The sequence below is a fragment of the Callospermophilus lateralis genome, chromosome 2 (genome assembly GCF_048772815.1).
Source record: "Callospermophilus lateralis isolate mCalLat2 chromosome 2, mCalLat2.hap1, whole genome shotgun sequence".
NCBI lineage: Eukaryota > Metazoa > Chordata > Mammalia > Rodentia > Sciuridae > Callospermophilus > Callospermophilus lateralis.
The window spans coordinates 202,028,042-202,041,986 of NC_135306.1; the positions used below are offsets into that span (position 1 = coordinate 202,028,042).

General features: G+C 47.5%; 2 protein-coding genes across 2 annotated transcripts; both read right to left on the minus strand.

Annotated features, from left to right (window-relative positions):
• Positions 1-54: 54 nt before the first annotated feature.
• On the minus strand, positions 55-1,224 carry Tmem223 (transmembrane protein 223). The gene is made up of 2 exons (XM_076847385.2): positions 819-1,224; positions 55-503 (listed from the first exon to the last, which is right to left on the minus strand). The coding sequence occupies exons 1-2, from the start codon at positions 1,129-1,131 to the stop codon at positions 211-213; spliced, it is 606 nt and encodes a 201-aa protein (XP_076703500.1). The 5' UTR covers positions 1,132-1,224; the 3' UTR covers positions 55-210.
• Positions 1,220-13,903, minus strand: Nxf1 (nuclear RNA export factor 1). The gene is made up of 21 exons (XM_076847381.1): positions 13,693-13,903; positions 10,783-10,966; positions 10,419-10,575; positions 8,488-8,571; positions 8,279-8,383; positions 8,083-8,163; positions 7,891-7,960; positions 7,670-7,758; positions 7,449-7,556; positions 7,173-7,282; positions 5,322-5,358; positions 4,955-5,023; positions 4,821-4,876; positions 4,586-4,693; positions 4,422-4,480; positions 4,204-4,319; positions 4,021-4,063; positions 3,383-3,455; positions 2,521-2,703; positions 1,705-1,765; positions 1,220-1,568 (listed from the first exon to the last, which is right to left on the minus strand). Exons 1-21 carry the CDS (start codon positions 13,718-13,720, stop codon positions 1,530-1,532), a joined length of 1,860 nt encoding a protein of 619 aa, XP_076703496.1. The 5' UTR covers positions 13,721-13,903; the 3' UTR covers positions 1,220-1,529.
• Between the last annotated feature and the right edge of the window lie 42 nt (positions 13,904-13,945).

Consider the following 13,945-nt stretch of genomic DNA (forward strand, 5'->3'; position numbering starts at 1 on the left):
AGTAGGCGATGGGAAGGAGTGAAGGCGACACAGGCATGGATCAGGCAGCTTCCCTTTAGACAACTCCTCTTTTAATTGTTACTATTGAATCTTAGGTTCCCCCTTGGTGACCCTGATTGTCACCCCATCCATAAGGTTCAATTTTGTTTTGTTTTCCCCTTTTTTTTTTTGTCTCCTTCTGAGAGGGAGTGAAAGACCCAAGGTGGTTTCTTACAAGCTCCGGTAGGTACCCACAGTGTTGTCAAAGAGCTGAACGTTGGGGAAGTGTCCAGCTTTGTCCAAGAGGAAATAGAAGCGATGGCCTTTGATCTTCAGAGGCAGCATAGCTGGGACTTCTCCTCGGTGGGCCATGCAGGATACCTGGTTCAAGGGGACGGTGAAAGGGGCTCCCAAGCCAAAAGGGGCATGAGTGGTCAGGGTCACCTGCTGCCCTCCTGCTCGAAGCATCACTGAACGCACAGATCGTAGAGAGAAGAGAAGACCAGCACCCAGTACCAAGGTCCCTACAGAAGAGCACAGCAGTGGGGTGAGGTGTGTTCACTGAAAGGACACACACCAACCCTTTCCCTTTGAGTAAAAGATATGAGCGTGACTAACATTTTTGAGTGGGAACCTCTTATATCTAACAAACTTCTAGACGATATCTACCCCCATTTTAAAACTCAGGAAAAGGGCTTAAAACTTAAATTTGCTCAAGGACAGAGCGCCGAGAGGATGTGGCGCCCAGGGACTGCAGCGCCCTCTTCTGCTCATCTCTACTTGTCTGAGCCTAGAGCCCACTGCCCGGTTCCAGATAGAGAAGCCAGCCCACGCCTTACCGATGGCACCGCAGCTGACTGCCAGCCCGTAGCGCCAGAGCACAGCGCGCAGGTCCAAGCGGCCGCGGTCTGGGGCCTCTGCATCCAGGGGTCGCGCCTGGACCGGGGGTGCAGACCATGCTGTCAAGGCCAGGGAGGCCCAGAAGATGCCCTGGCCGGCGCAGAAGAGTCCGAGGAGAGTGAAGAACCGGCCCCGCTCATGCTCGAAGAGTAGCACATCCTGCGCGGGGATCGCGTGGTGCAGGGCCTGGCGCGTGGGCAGGAGCCGCAGCGCCACAAGCAGCCCATGAGAACACCTCCAAGCTGCCGCCATGGCGGGCGGACCACTTCTGCTTCAGAGGCGGGACTTCCTGCCGAGGCCTCGCCCGCCACGAGAAGCAATCCAGAACGCAGAGGCAAAATACAATATCACTCTTTATCTTAAAAAGTAAGGGGAATCCTGGGGCTAAGTACACAAAGCACCTAAGTCCTTCGGGTAGTTTAGTGTCAGTTCTACAAAGTGAGCTTTGGCTTCCTGGCACCAGTGAGGCTCATTCTTCTGGAAGTCTTCAGGAAGTCTTCCAGAAGGCAGGTGAGGAGCGGGATCCACAGACCTCCCTCCTCAGTCACAGTCACAGGGTGGCCTCCGGCTGGACAGAAGGCAAGGGATGACAACCATACAATAATATCCAAGGGCTATTTACACACGCACTTCTGGAGCACAACTATGGATCACTTCATGAATGCAACTTCTGGGATCTCACCCTTGGCCTGGAAAAAAATAAAAGGTCAGTACATCCAGGTGTCCCTTTCCTGTCCCCAATGCCTTACTCATTTGACCCTCACTTAACCTTCTCCAAGGCTCAGAGAGCCCTGTCTTTTTTGCCACAGTATTCCCAAATCTTACCTTGAGATGAGTGAAGGCTTGGGCAGATCTGGTATAGTCCCAGTTGTTGTCCTGAAGGCACCTGGCAGCGAAGAACAGGAAGTTCCATGAGAACCAAAATGTACTCACCCTGAAAACTAAGGGCCATTTCAGAAGCCATACTCCAGAGACACTCACCACCAACAATTATCTGCTGTACTTACACTTAAAAATGTGATTTTCAGCCCTTTTGGCCTTCAACTTGTGATCCCCCTGCCTCAAGTAGCTGTGTTTATAAGCATGCACCACCCCACCTCACTTTATCCCCAGTATAGGGAATTAAACTTAGGGACTTTCTACCACTGAGCTGCATCCTAGTACTTTTTATCTTGACAAGTTGCCCAGTCTGGCCTCAAACTGGGGATCCTCCTGCTTTAGTCTCCCAAGTAGCTCAGTTTCCATGTATGGACCACTGTGCCCAGTTTTTGGGCCCTAGGAATTGAACCCAGGGCACTTAAGTACTGAGCTACATCCCTAGTCCTTTTTATGTGTGTGTGTGGTGCTGGGGATTAAACCCAGGGTCTTGTGCATATAAGGCAAGTACACTACCAACTGAGCTATATCCCCAGCCCACACTTTTTATTTGAGAGTGTCCCACTAAATTGCTGAGGTTAGCCTTGAACTTGCAATACTTCTGCCTCAGCCTCCCAAGCCACTGGGATTCCAGGCATGCACCACCTCACTTGGTTTGTATTTTAAGGAACTAAACGGTTTTGGCTTTTAAAATTTCAGGAGCACTCATCATTCTCTACCAGTCCCACCTCAGTTTATCCCTGTCCCTGTAGGTACAGCACTCACTTCTGGGACCACTCGAGGTTCATGCCAGACTGGGTAGAAAACGCCTGTAACATTTCCTGCTGCTCCGGGGAGAGGGTGGGCACAGGGCTGGAGGAAGGTGTGGGTGCAGGCATGGCGAAGGCTCTTTGGATCTCTTCAGGGCTGGCATTCCGCACAAATAGCTCGTCATTAACGATACATAACCTTGGAGACAAAGAGCACCTTAAACAACTGGACGGACAAATAATCTCACTGCTCCCCAACATCACCGCTATTCTCTGACATTTGACACTCAAATTATTTCAATACCTATATGGTCCCCTCCCAGTCTTAGCTGTTGCTTTTTACCATTTGTTCCTTCTTCTAATGGACTCCATGTTTAGGATTATCTCCCAAATACTAGAATTATACATTCTCCCCTAATCCATGTTTATTTTTATAACAAACTTAGGTAGTAAATATTGTTATAAAAATTTCCAGATGAGGAAAGTTGGCTGTAGCTAAAAGTGATGGAGCCACTATGAAAACCCAGATGGTCGAACGCTAGAGCCAAGTACTTAACCACTACAGCAGCCTCCTGATTCCTGCTGCCTTTGTGAATTTTTTTTTTTTTTTAAGAGAGTGAGAGAGGAGAGAGAGAGAGAGAGAGAATTTTTTAATATTTATTTTTAAGTTATCGGCGGACACAACATCTTTGTACGTGGTGCTGAGAATCGAACCCGGGCCGCACATATGCCAGGAGAGCGCGCTACCACTTGAGCCACATCCCCAGCCCCCTTTGTGAAATTTTGAAGACACCCTGAGGACTGACTGGCTTCCAGTTTCCACACTGCTGACCAGGTACTGGGTCTGGTACACCCAGTGTAGTAAGCAGAACACTTACCCTGAATTACTAGCAGGAACAGCGATGAATGTCCTCGTGAAGGCTCTCAAAGGATCTCGAGATTTTCCATCCACTATAGTGAGAACAGCAGCAATGACCACTTAGAATCACTTATGTTTTATACTTATAAACAGGTTCTCAAACTGTGGTCTTTGATACAAAAAACACTAAGTGGGCCAAATTGGGATGATTGTGTTTAATAGGGGAGCAATGGTCGGTGAAAGGTCAGAGAGGACAATAACAATTACTAACCCTCTCAGAGAGCACACATGCCAGGCCTTAGGTTAAACACTTTCCAAGTCATTTCACACCCTATGAGTGGGTTATTATTAAACCCCATCTTACAAACTAAGCATTTGAAGCTCAGAGTTAATGCAGTTTCCCCACAGAACCATAAAACCAAGACTGGAAGGAAACTAAGACCTGCCTGACTTCACAGTCTGGATGTGCCTAATTCCTAGACTTTTCCCACATTGCAGATAGGACAGGTAAAAGAAGGCAGGCTGAGCAAAATGGCTTGGGCGGAATGGTGAAGGAGGCCAGGAAAGAAAAAAAGGTAGTTGGGAAGCTAAGAATACCAAGAAAGATTCTTGCTGGGGGAGGGACCCCACCACAAACTCAGAACTCAATATTCTCACCTTCCTTGAAGACTCCATTGACAGAAAAACACAGCAATGTGCTCTGGAAGAGAAGATGTACCAGGTGTGATACAGATTTCTAGCCAGAGCTTGAGCACCCTACCCCACACTCTTGTAAATGCTGCCCCTGCTATGCCCTACACCCAATGCTAGGCTTCTATAAGGACAGAAATACATGCTTACTGTCTGGGCACTTATGTCTACCACAAAGGAATTGATGTCATGCTGAGTTTTGGGCAACTCATTGAGGAAGGCGACAACGTTGAGACGTGTGTGTTTCAGCAACCGGAACCGCGTGGCTATGGGCAGAAGGAGGAGAAAGCAAAGTTGGGACTGCCTGAGCGCTCAGATTCCTTCCCATTTTCTGCCCCCATCCTATCTTGCCCATATCGCACACTTACGTGGGTCTTTAACCCTTTTCACATTTCTGCTGTCCTTCAAGTATTCAGCCAAGTTGCTTCTGTGGGAAAAGGAAGAAAAGGAGGTGGTGGTCAGAGCAGTGTGGCCTATGTATCTTCTGGGGAAATCCTGTGGTCCTGGGCAGGTGCTGGGATATGAGACTCACCGGGCAGGGTTATGGGGGGTGAATGGAATGCTTAGTGAGCAGCAGGCCCCATCATGGTAGGCATCCAAAAGCCCCTGCCGGTCTCCAGAGTCATAAATTGCATAGTATCTATGAGGGGGGGGAAAAAAAAAGGAAATGTCTGAACTCCTGTGGAAAGAAGACACAGTAGCTCCCAAAAGTGAGCTGTGTTTGGGTCTCCCACTTTCCCCAGCCTCAGGGGCCCTAGGATACTTACTGCTGCAGAAAGTGCAGAACCAGACTCTTTAGGTTCTCCGTTCCAAAATAGCTTCCCTGGAACAAAAAAGACATTAGGAACATGGAAGCAGTTCTCTCCCCACACATGTTCTAACTCCACCCCCCACTCCTCACCTTGCAGGGTGGCAACATTGTGGGGGCTTCAACATCAAAGGCAATTGGTGGGGGCAACTCATGGCCATCCTGTGGAAAGAAATGAAAACTGAGTATAAACTAAAGAAAAATGGCTAGATGTGTAAGAAGATGGAAGGGCTAAGAGTGAAGGGTCAGCAGTCAAGTGTTAAAGAAGCATGAAAAGTATCCAGGAATCCTGAGTATGAAAATTAATTAAGCCTATAGGCATTTCTCTGGGAAGGATTATTATCTTTATCAAATTCTCAAAGAGATCCATGCATGAGTCCAGATTAATAGTCATGTAGGGACAATCTTAGGAGAAGAAGATGCCATGCTTATTAGAAAAGAATGAAAAGTTTAGACTTACCAGGCGTAGTAACTTGGGAAATCGTTCGCGAATGGCGCTGTCAAGAACGGGACAGAAGTGAGTGATGCTTCAGAGCCACCAATGCCTCCTGGGCTGCTCTAGGAGCAAACAACATCAACACCCAAGGGACAGCCCGTCCCATTGCTCATCGCCCGGCTCCTCCCCAGCCTGTACTTAGAGAAAAGTAGCCCCATTCCCCACCTCACCTGGGGCACCCAGACTGGACTACCTTGAAGGCTGTCTCTTTTCTCTCTGCCTGACCCTGAGTGCCACAGGAGCAGCACTCCCAGCCCAGGCTTTAAGCCCAGGACCTCCTTCCCCCTTCTTGCCCCCCTTACCTTCCACCTACTCACCTGTGCAGCCCCGGGAGGAGGGAATGGGGTGGGAGCCCATGGGCTCCGCTGCCTCACCAGGTATCCATCGGTTCTGCCAGGTCTGGCCTTGGCCAAGACCAGAACACACCACAGGGATGGCACAGGATGTTGGGGCAAGGAGATGAGCAAGGTGGGGCTCAGGAGCAAAGGAGGCAAAGGAAGAGAGGAAAGAAGAAAGAAATAAAGATAGGGTGGAGCAGGGACAGGGGAAAGATACGAGAGAAAAGAGAAGAAAAGGAAAGAGAAAGCAAAGAAAAAAGGAAAGAACCACAGGCATAGAGGCATAAGGAAGAGAAGGGGGAAAACAAGAAAAACATCCTAACACAGCCCTTTCCTTCAGCTGCCCTTTCCCTGTGGTCCAAGGTAAAATCAGAAAGCAAATCCTGCTGTGGCGGGTGGGCAGCTGCTGTTGGCCAGGCCTCTGTCTGCTACCTGGGTCCCGATCTGAGCTGGGCGTGGGAAGCAAAGCAGCCATGGGGGCAGGAGACCTCCCTCAGAAGGGGTGAAGTTTCAGGCCCCTGCAAAGTTGGGGGGGTGAGGTTCTGTGCCCCACCTCTGTTGGCCCCCAAGTTCTCTCCTGATGGCCCCTCTGCGACTGTGCCTGTCTTAGGTTGTTCCTTCCCCGAGGAATCTTACCCGTCTCTGGCTAACCAGCCATCCTCCGGGGCCAAACAGGGTGATGTGAGGTGTGCGAGTGAGGGAGGGGCATTGCCCCCGAGAGGGTCACTTCTCTGTCTCCTTGGTAGCCAATGCCCCCGTGGCCTCCACGCCCAGCATCTGCCTTAGGATCCCCTCGCCTGCTGGCGGGGCCCCGGCTCTGGTCACAGGTTTTGGGAAACCCAGGTTTCTTCTCCAGGGAGGGCCCAGCTCACAGCATTGGGTGAGAGAGACATATGGCATTGTACCAGCCTCCAGGAGGCTTTAACCTTAGCATGGCAGGAAAATCCAGGCTACAGCCTTGGACAAGTAGCTTGTGAGAATAGTGTCCCTCTTGGTGCAATGCAAGAGGGGTCATCAAAGGACAAAGAGGAGAAAGGCCCATATCAGGAGAAAGGCCCATCTCAGTAGGAAGTCCCAGTTAGGGAGGGCTTTCTCAGCCTTAGGATTCCAGGCTCTTAGCCCAAGGTAACCCCATGGATGGGGAATATACACGACACCCCCCAGTCAAAGTAGAAATGAGGAGGTGTCCTTCCTGGAACAATAGGGTAGGGAGAGTCTAGAAAAAGGCTGTGTTCAGGAAGGAAGGATAAAGGCCATAGAACCAGCAAACAGTAATCAGGTGAGAAAAAAGAAGGGATTTGGGGACAAAGCTGAGAGACACAGACAGACGAAAAGGAGGAGCGTGTGGTCCTCCCAAAGGACAAGTGATTCCAGCTCAGGGCTGCACATCTCCTGCAGATGGGCACTGGTCAGGGTGCATTAACTCAGCCTCCCAGGGGTGAAGGTCCCCAGGAGGGAAACAGAGGCTATGACTGACCTGATGTAGGTAGACTGGTCTTGGAAAGTGTCACACAGGGGATTTCCATCAAGCCACAGCTCTTCCAGCTTCAGCCCTTTTATCTTATCCAACTCCCGCTCAGACTTCAACTGCAAAGAAAACAAGGAGGAAATGGATATGGTGAGGAAAACAGGTAGATCCTTAGACCTCTAATCCCTATCCTCTTAAGGTCTCACTTGTACCTCCTGCCAGTCAAGCATGCCCTCCCCATCCTCTGTTACCCCATCAAAACCACATCAAACTATCAGTTCTCACTTCATTTCCAGAGAGATTTAAGATCTTCAGGTTGGATGCCTTCTGCACAATGCTGGACATGACATCCAGCCTGTAAAGCCTGTTGTTGCTCAAGTTCAAAGATAAAAGCTGTTGAGTAGAAAAGAATTTAGAAGAAAGGTAAGCAGTGAGTAGATCACCCTATCCCATCCTACCTCTCCCTCCCTGCTTCCTCATGTTTAATACTGGCCCCAAAGCCTCACCTCAGGGATGTTTTCTTCAATGATTCGTAGGGTAGCCGCCATACAGTTTCTACGATGCAGGACAACATCAATGTTCTGGGCCACCAAATCTTCAGAAAGCAGAAAGAAAGGGAAGTCTGAGAAGACTTGTCACATCAGCATTAGCACTAAATCATCCTCAAACTTTCCCTGGGTGACAAATCCCATTCTGTCTCCATCTGAGAATCTATTGTCAGACATACCTGGGTCTGAACGAAGGCCCTTGAGATCAAGTGCTTGTTGGGAACCATCATAACGTTTGCTCATAATAAGCTACACAGGAAGACAAAGGATTTAGTGGTCAATGGGGCTAAATGGGCATGTTGGGATGAGTGGATGGGTAGGTGTGAGAAGTAAGACTTGGTTGAAATACATGTTACTTGAGCTGGCCTCACCTTTAGCTGTTCTACTTGTTCTGGCTTCAGTTCATTTTGTACAACATAGGGTGGAACAGAGGGGTTGATGATGATAGGTATCTGGAGAGAAGACACAAAGAGAGAGTAAACTCCAGGGAAAGCCCCAGGACCAAGAACTGTCCCTGTCCTGTGTAGCAGTTCCCACCATCAGCCAAGCTAGGGCCTTTATACCTACCCTTCGGTTATCCTGACCCACAATCTTATAGTTGATAGCCTTTAATGCAGAGGCAGTGCTGGAATCCTCCACAAAAAACTGGGCCCGGGTGCTCTCATAATGAAACTTAAAAAGAGGAAACAAGAGCATTAGATTTGAATCAAGAGCACCTTACCCAGCTGGCCCATACTGTCTCTGGTGCCCAGTCAGCCACTCAGTCCTTATCTTACCTCAATGGGGGTGAAAGGGACACTGCATTTGCTCTGAATCATGTTCAGAAGCCAAGCTTTGTCATACTTTTTGCCACAAGGAATCTAGAAGGGAGAGAATGCAAACAGAAGAGAACACCATGTAACTAAGGTTGAACAGCTGTCTCAACCCAGCACTCCTTTTGTACCTTCTGCGGAGCTTTAAATTGTTTTCTAGGGCTGGGGGCATAGCTCAGTGGTAAAGCAGGTGCCTAAAAAGATCAAGGTCCCAAGCACATCCCCAGAACCACAAAAAGGAAAAAAGGCAGGGCATGGCCATGCATGCCTGTAACACCAGCAACTTGGGAAGCTGAGGCAGGAGGTTCTCAAGTTCCAGGCCAGCATGGGCAATTTAGTAAGACCTTGTCTTAAAATAAAAAATAAAAAAGGCTGGGGATGTAGCTCAGTGGTAGAACACCACTGGGTTCAATTCCCAGTATCATAAATGAATGAAAACAAAACACACCAAAAACCAAAAAGGTTTTATAAAGAAAAGACTAGTTGGTCAGGTGTGGTGGTGCATGTATTCATGTCAAACTACTTGGGAGGCTGAGACAGGAAGATCACATGTTTGTGGCCAGTCTAGGCAATTTAACAAGACCCTATCTCAAAAATAAAATAAAATAAGCCAGTGCAGTGGTGCATGCCTATAATCCCAGTGACTTGGGAGGCCAAGATGGGAGACCCTCTCTCTAAACAAAATACAAAATAGGTTTTGGGGATGTGGTTCAATGGTTGAGTGCCCTTGAGTTCAATTCCTGGGACCAAAAATAAAATAAAATAAAATAGCTGTGGATGCAGTTCAGTAGTACAACACTTGCCTCACATGCAGGAGGCCCTAGGTTCAATCCTCAGCAAAAGAAAAAAAAAAAAAAAAAAAAAAAAATCAATCAAAAGCTTTTTTTTTTTTTTTTTTAGGTATAGATGGACACAACACAATGCCTTTATTTTTATATGATGCTGAGGATCGAACCCATGCCTCGCCAGGGCTAGGTGAGCGCCTTACCACTGAACCACAATCTCAGCCCCATGTTTTTTTTATTTTTTAAATATTTATTTTTTAGTTATAGGTGGACACAATATCTTTATTGTATTTTTATGTGGTGCTGAGGATTGAACCCAGTGCCTCACGCACGGTAGGCAAGCACTCTACCTCTGAACCACAACCCCAGCCCAATCACAAGTTTTCCACCTAAGACACATGTGAATTTCTGTTCACTTACACTTATTATTCCTCAAAAGTATCATTTTTTTAAATTCTAAAAGCTCCAAGGTATAATTTATACCTTGCCTACACCTTAGAGAACTCCAAGCCCTACACTCAGCTTGAACCAAATGAGGCTATCCAGAGGAGATATTCTACCTCCCAACCAGTTACATTTTCATTCTACTCTGTTGTCTATCCCCACTGAACTTTCCCTGAACCTGCCATTTGGTGTTCTAACATAGTGATTCTAGCTGGGGATGTAGCTCAGTGGTACAGTACTTGCCTACCATGTGCAATTCTCTGAATTCAATCCCCAGTACTGAAAAAAAAAAAAAAAAAAGGGGAAAAAACTATTGGTTGGGGGTTAGTGGCTGGGGAATGATCTCAGGGGCATTTTATCACTGAGCTAATCTTCAGTCATTTTTATTTTGAGACAGGTTCTCACTAAGTTGCTCAGAGTCTTGTCAAACTACTGAGACTGTCCTTAAACTTGTGATCCTCCCCGCTCTGGCAGGAGTTGCTGAGATTACAGGTGGGCAACACCATACCCAGCCAAAAAAACCAAAAAACCTGTTTCTAAAGGAGAAAGAAAGGATACCTAATTGTGAAGTGTGAAGTAAACAGCCAAAAAAAAAAAGGAATTTTTATGGGGAAAAAAAGTAATAATTTTCATTCTGAGTCTAGCCTCCTACACTAAGGTACTCACTGTAACCTTGAACCAGTTCTTAGAGGACCCATCCTGGCTGGTGCCAGCCCCTCCTCTCTCTGGAGGAGCTCTGTCTCTCCGCACAGTAATGTGAATGCGACCTCCTCGATCATGCCAAGTATCACCCCGACGGTTAGTTCGGGTGGCATACGGGTTGCTGTGGGGAAGTAGAGAATTAAAAGTTCATAACTATTAGAAAAAACAATCCTGCACTGTTAGCAGGACTATAATTAAGACTGTTCAACCATTAAGATGGTCTTGACGTGTTTATCATTCTAGGTGGGAAAAGCAATGACAAGGACAATAATAAAGCTATATAATCTAGTAGGTTATTAAATTCAAAGCAGACCAATTGGTCACTTACTATCGTACACGGGGACCATCCTGAGCATCACTCATTGCCACATCTCCATCATCTTCCTCGAGCCGAGAAGACTGAACACCAGAACCACCTCGTCCTGACCGACGATTTCCCTCACCATACTTCCACCGGAAAGGACCCCGGCCTTTCTTTCTTCTTTGAGGGAAACTAACACGGTCATCATGCTCTGGAAGTGAAATAGGTATACAAACTAGTAAATATATGGAGTGCAGAAGTATCTCAGTAGTAAAGTGCTTCTCTAGCATGTGTGAGGCCCTAGGTTCAACCCTTGCACTGAAAAAAAATTCCTTAAAAATTTAGTAAACACATCACTGGAGTAGCAATTGCAGATTCTAACACTCTGCACTACTGGGAAAGATACACATTAACTACAGAAGCCATCTCCACACAAGTGTCTCTGCCTGTCCAAAGGAAAGAACCCACTCTGGGATGGCAGTATCATATCAGGGAAACAGAATAGAGCTTTTGAAAAATGAAGCAAAAACCAGAACTATAAAAAGAGACAGAATGTAGAAGTGTAAGCAGCCCAAACATGTAACTAGCCACAAATCAGACCCCTGAAAGCCACTTGGGACCTACCACTCAGTATTTCTCTTGCCTAAACAATACAAATACTGGTCACAAATATCACCAATTTAAGGGCCTCCTAAAAATTCTTGTTCTCAGGGCTGGGGTTTTGGCTCAGTGGCAGAGTGCTTGCCTAGCAAGTGCGGGGCCCTGGGTTCCGGGGCCCTGGGTTCAATTCTCAGCACCACATAAAAATAAATAAACAAAATAAAGGTGTTGTGTCCAACTACAACTAAAGAATAAATATTTTTAAAAAATCTTGTTCTCAAACTACAACTAAAAAATAAATATTTTTTTAAAATCTTGTTCTCAAACAGCCACTGTGAATTTTGTAAAATGATTGGCTTCTTTGACTAGGAATGCCCTTTAACTCAGGAGACAACTTTTTGGCTCAGGTCTGGTGACAGCATCACTTTAGAGTGCTTAACCAAGGCTCCTGAAATGTATGGCCTGAGAGGGATGCAATAGTGCACTCCTGTCATCCCAGCGGCTTGAGAGGCTGAGGCAGGAGGATTGAGAGTTCAAAGATCTCAAGACCTTATCTCTAAATATAAAAAAAAGGGCTGGGGATGTGGCTCAGTTGTTGAACACCCCTGGATTCAATCATGGGTACCAAAATAATAAGGATAATATTAATATAATAATAACAATAAAATAAAAAGAGCCAGGGATGCAATTCAGAGGTAAAGATTGGCTGGGTTCAATCCCCAGTAAAAACAAAAACAAACAAACAAACAAACCAAGAATATGGCCTGACTCCTAGAGCACTTCCCTAGCACTGGTGAGGCCCTAGGTTTGATCTCTAGCCACACACACACACACACACATATACACACAAGCACACACACACGCACACGCGCACACAGGGGAAAAGAAAAAAAAATCCAAGGAAGTCTACCTAATACCTAGTAATATGTAAACAATGAAATTCAACAAATAACCCTAGGAGAAGAGAAATGAATAAAAGCTGCAGCCGATTTTCATTAAGAACTTTCTCCAAGCCCAGGCATGGTGGCACTGCCTGTAAAATCCCAGTGGCTCAGGAGGCTGAGACAGGAGAATTTCTAGTTCAAAGCCAGCCTCAGCTACTTATTGAGGCCCTAAATAACTCAGTGAGACTCTGTCTCTACATAAAATGTAAAAAAAGGGCGCTGGGGATGCGGCTAAGTGAAGTTCCCCGGGTTCAATCCCCAGTACCAAAAAAAAAAAAAAAAAAAAATTTCTCCAGCCAGGTGCCAATGACACACACACCTGTAATCCCAGCAACTTGGGAGGCTGACAGAGGATTTCTAGTTCAAAGTCAGCCTCAGTAATTTAGCAAAACCCTTAGCAGCTTATTGAGAACTTGTCTCAAAATAAAAAATAAAAAGGGCTGGGGATGTCGCTCAGCAGTTAAGGGTTCAACAATACCCAGTACAAAAACAAAACAAAAAGTTTCTTCAGCCAGTTACAGTGGAACAGACCTGTAATCCAGGGACCCGAAAGGCTGAGGCAGGAGGGTCACAAATTTAAGACCAGCCTCATTTTCTTAGCAAGGCCCTCAGCAACCTAGGGAGACCCTGACTCAAAATTAAAAATAAAAACAGCTGGGATGTAGCTCAGTGGTAGAGCAACTCCTGGGTTAAATCCCTGAATACCAAAAACAAATTAAAACTTTCTCCAGTGCCAGCCACTAAGCTCCAGGCACTTGATAGGAATTGTCTCATTTAAATAAACACACAAAAACTTGGGAGATAGGTACTCTTTCTAGCCATATTAAGGGAGTGGAAAATAAGGTCTGAAAATTTAATTCGCTCAAACTTGGTGTACCCAACGCAGGATTCAAACCTGGGTTGTCATGCTCTCCTGATCACCACAATGGACTAACCACCAATAAAGTGTTCCGACTAGAACATCCAGTTGGTGGGCAAGTCTCAAAGGCTGAAGACGGGGGCAAGACCACTGGACGCAGTCAAAAATAGGGCACCAGCACAGCCCACGAGCAGGGCAGACTCACATTAAAGTAAGAGTGAGGCCGCCCAACTGAACTGACAGGCATCAACCACCCTCCAAGTTCAAAGGAATCTTGTCACCCCACCCTGAGCCATCCGCTCCGAGCCACAGGTCCTCCAACGCCAGGATTCCTGAGTCAACAACCAGGCGACCACCTCGAGTCCCGTCGGTGCCCCTGGACTGTCTCGCCCTCGGCTCGGCAGGGCCCGCGCCGCCGCCGCTGCCCGTGGACACTGGGCCCCTCGCGGCCTCCCGTCCCGGGGCTGCGGCCTAGGCCGGCGCCGCCCACCCAGATCCAGATCGCCCGCTCCGGGGCTGAGGGCCAGCACTTACCGTTGTACGACTTTCCCTCGTCCGCCATTGCACTGCGAAGAGCAGGGGGGGCGGTCTCAGGCTAGGGAGCCGACTACCGCTAACGTCCGAACGCCCTGCCGCTCCGGACACTTTACCTCTTCTACGCCGGGCGCCACCGCATTTATATAGCGAAGCACGTAGTGCGCCGCCCGACTTCCCCCGGCTGTGGGCGGGGCCACGCGGAGGAAGCGGACCATATGCGCGTGCGCAAACTCAGGGTCGCGAGAGGCGG

Excerpts from the sequence above, each read along its gene's own strand:
- Tmem223 (XM_076847385.2), bottom strand. The coding sequence starts at position 1,131 with ATGGCGGCAGCTTGGAGGTGTTCTCATGGGCTGCTTGTGGCGCTGCGG. Across the intron at positions 504-818 it reads AGTCAGCTGCGGTGCCATCG|GGACCTTGGTACTGGGTGCT; the intron begins GTAAGGCGTGGG and ends GCTCTTCTGTAG.
- Nxf1 (XM_076847381.1), bottom strand. The coding sequence starts at position 13,720 with ATGGCGGACGAGGGAAAGTCGTACAACG. Across the intron at positions 4,877-4,954 it reads CAATGTTGCCACCCTGCAAG|GGAAGCTATTTTGGAACGGA; the intron begins GTGAGGAGTGGG and ends TTTTTGTTCCAG. Across the intron at positions 2,704-3,382 it reads GTTCCTGCTAGTAATTCAGG|GTTATGTATCGTTAATGACG; the intron begins GTAAGTGTTCTG and ends TTTGTCTCCAAG.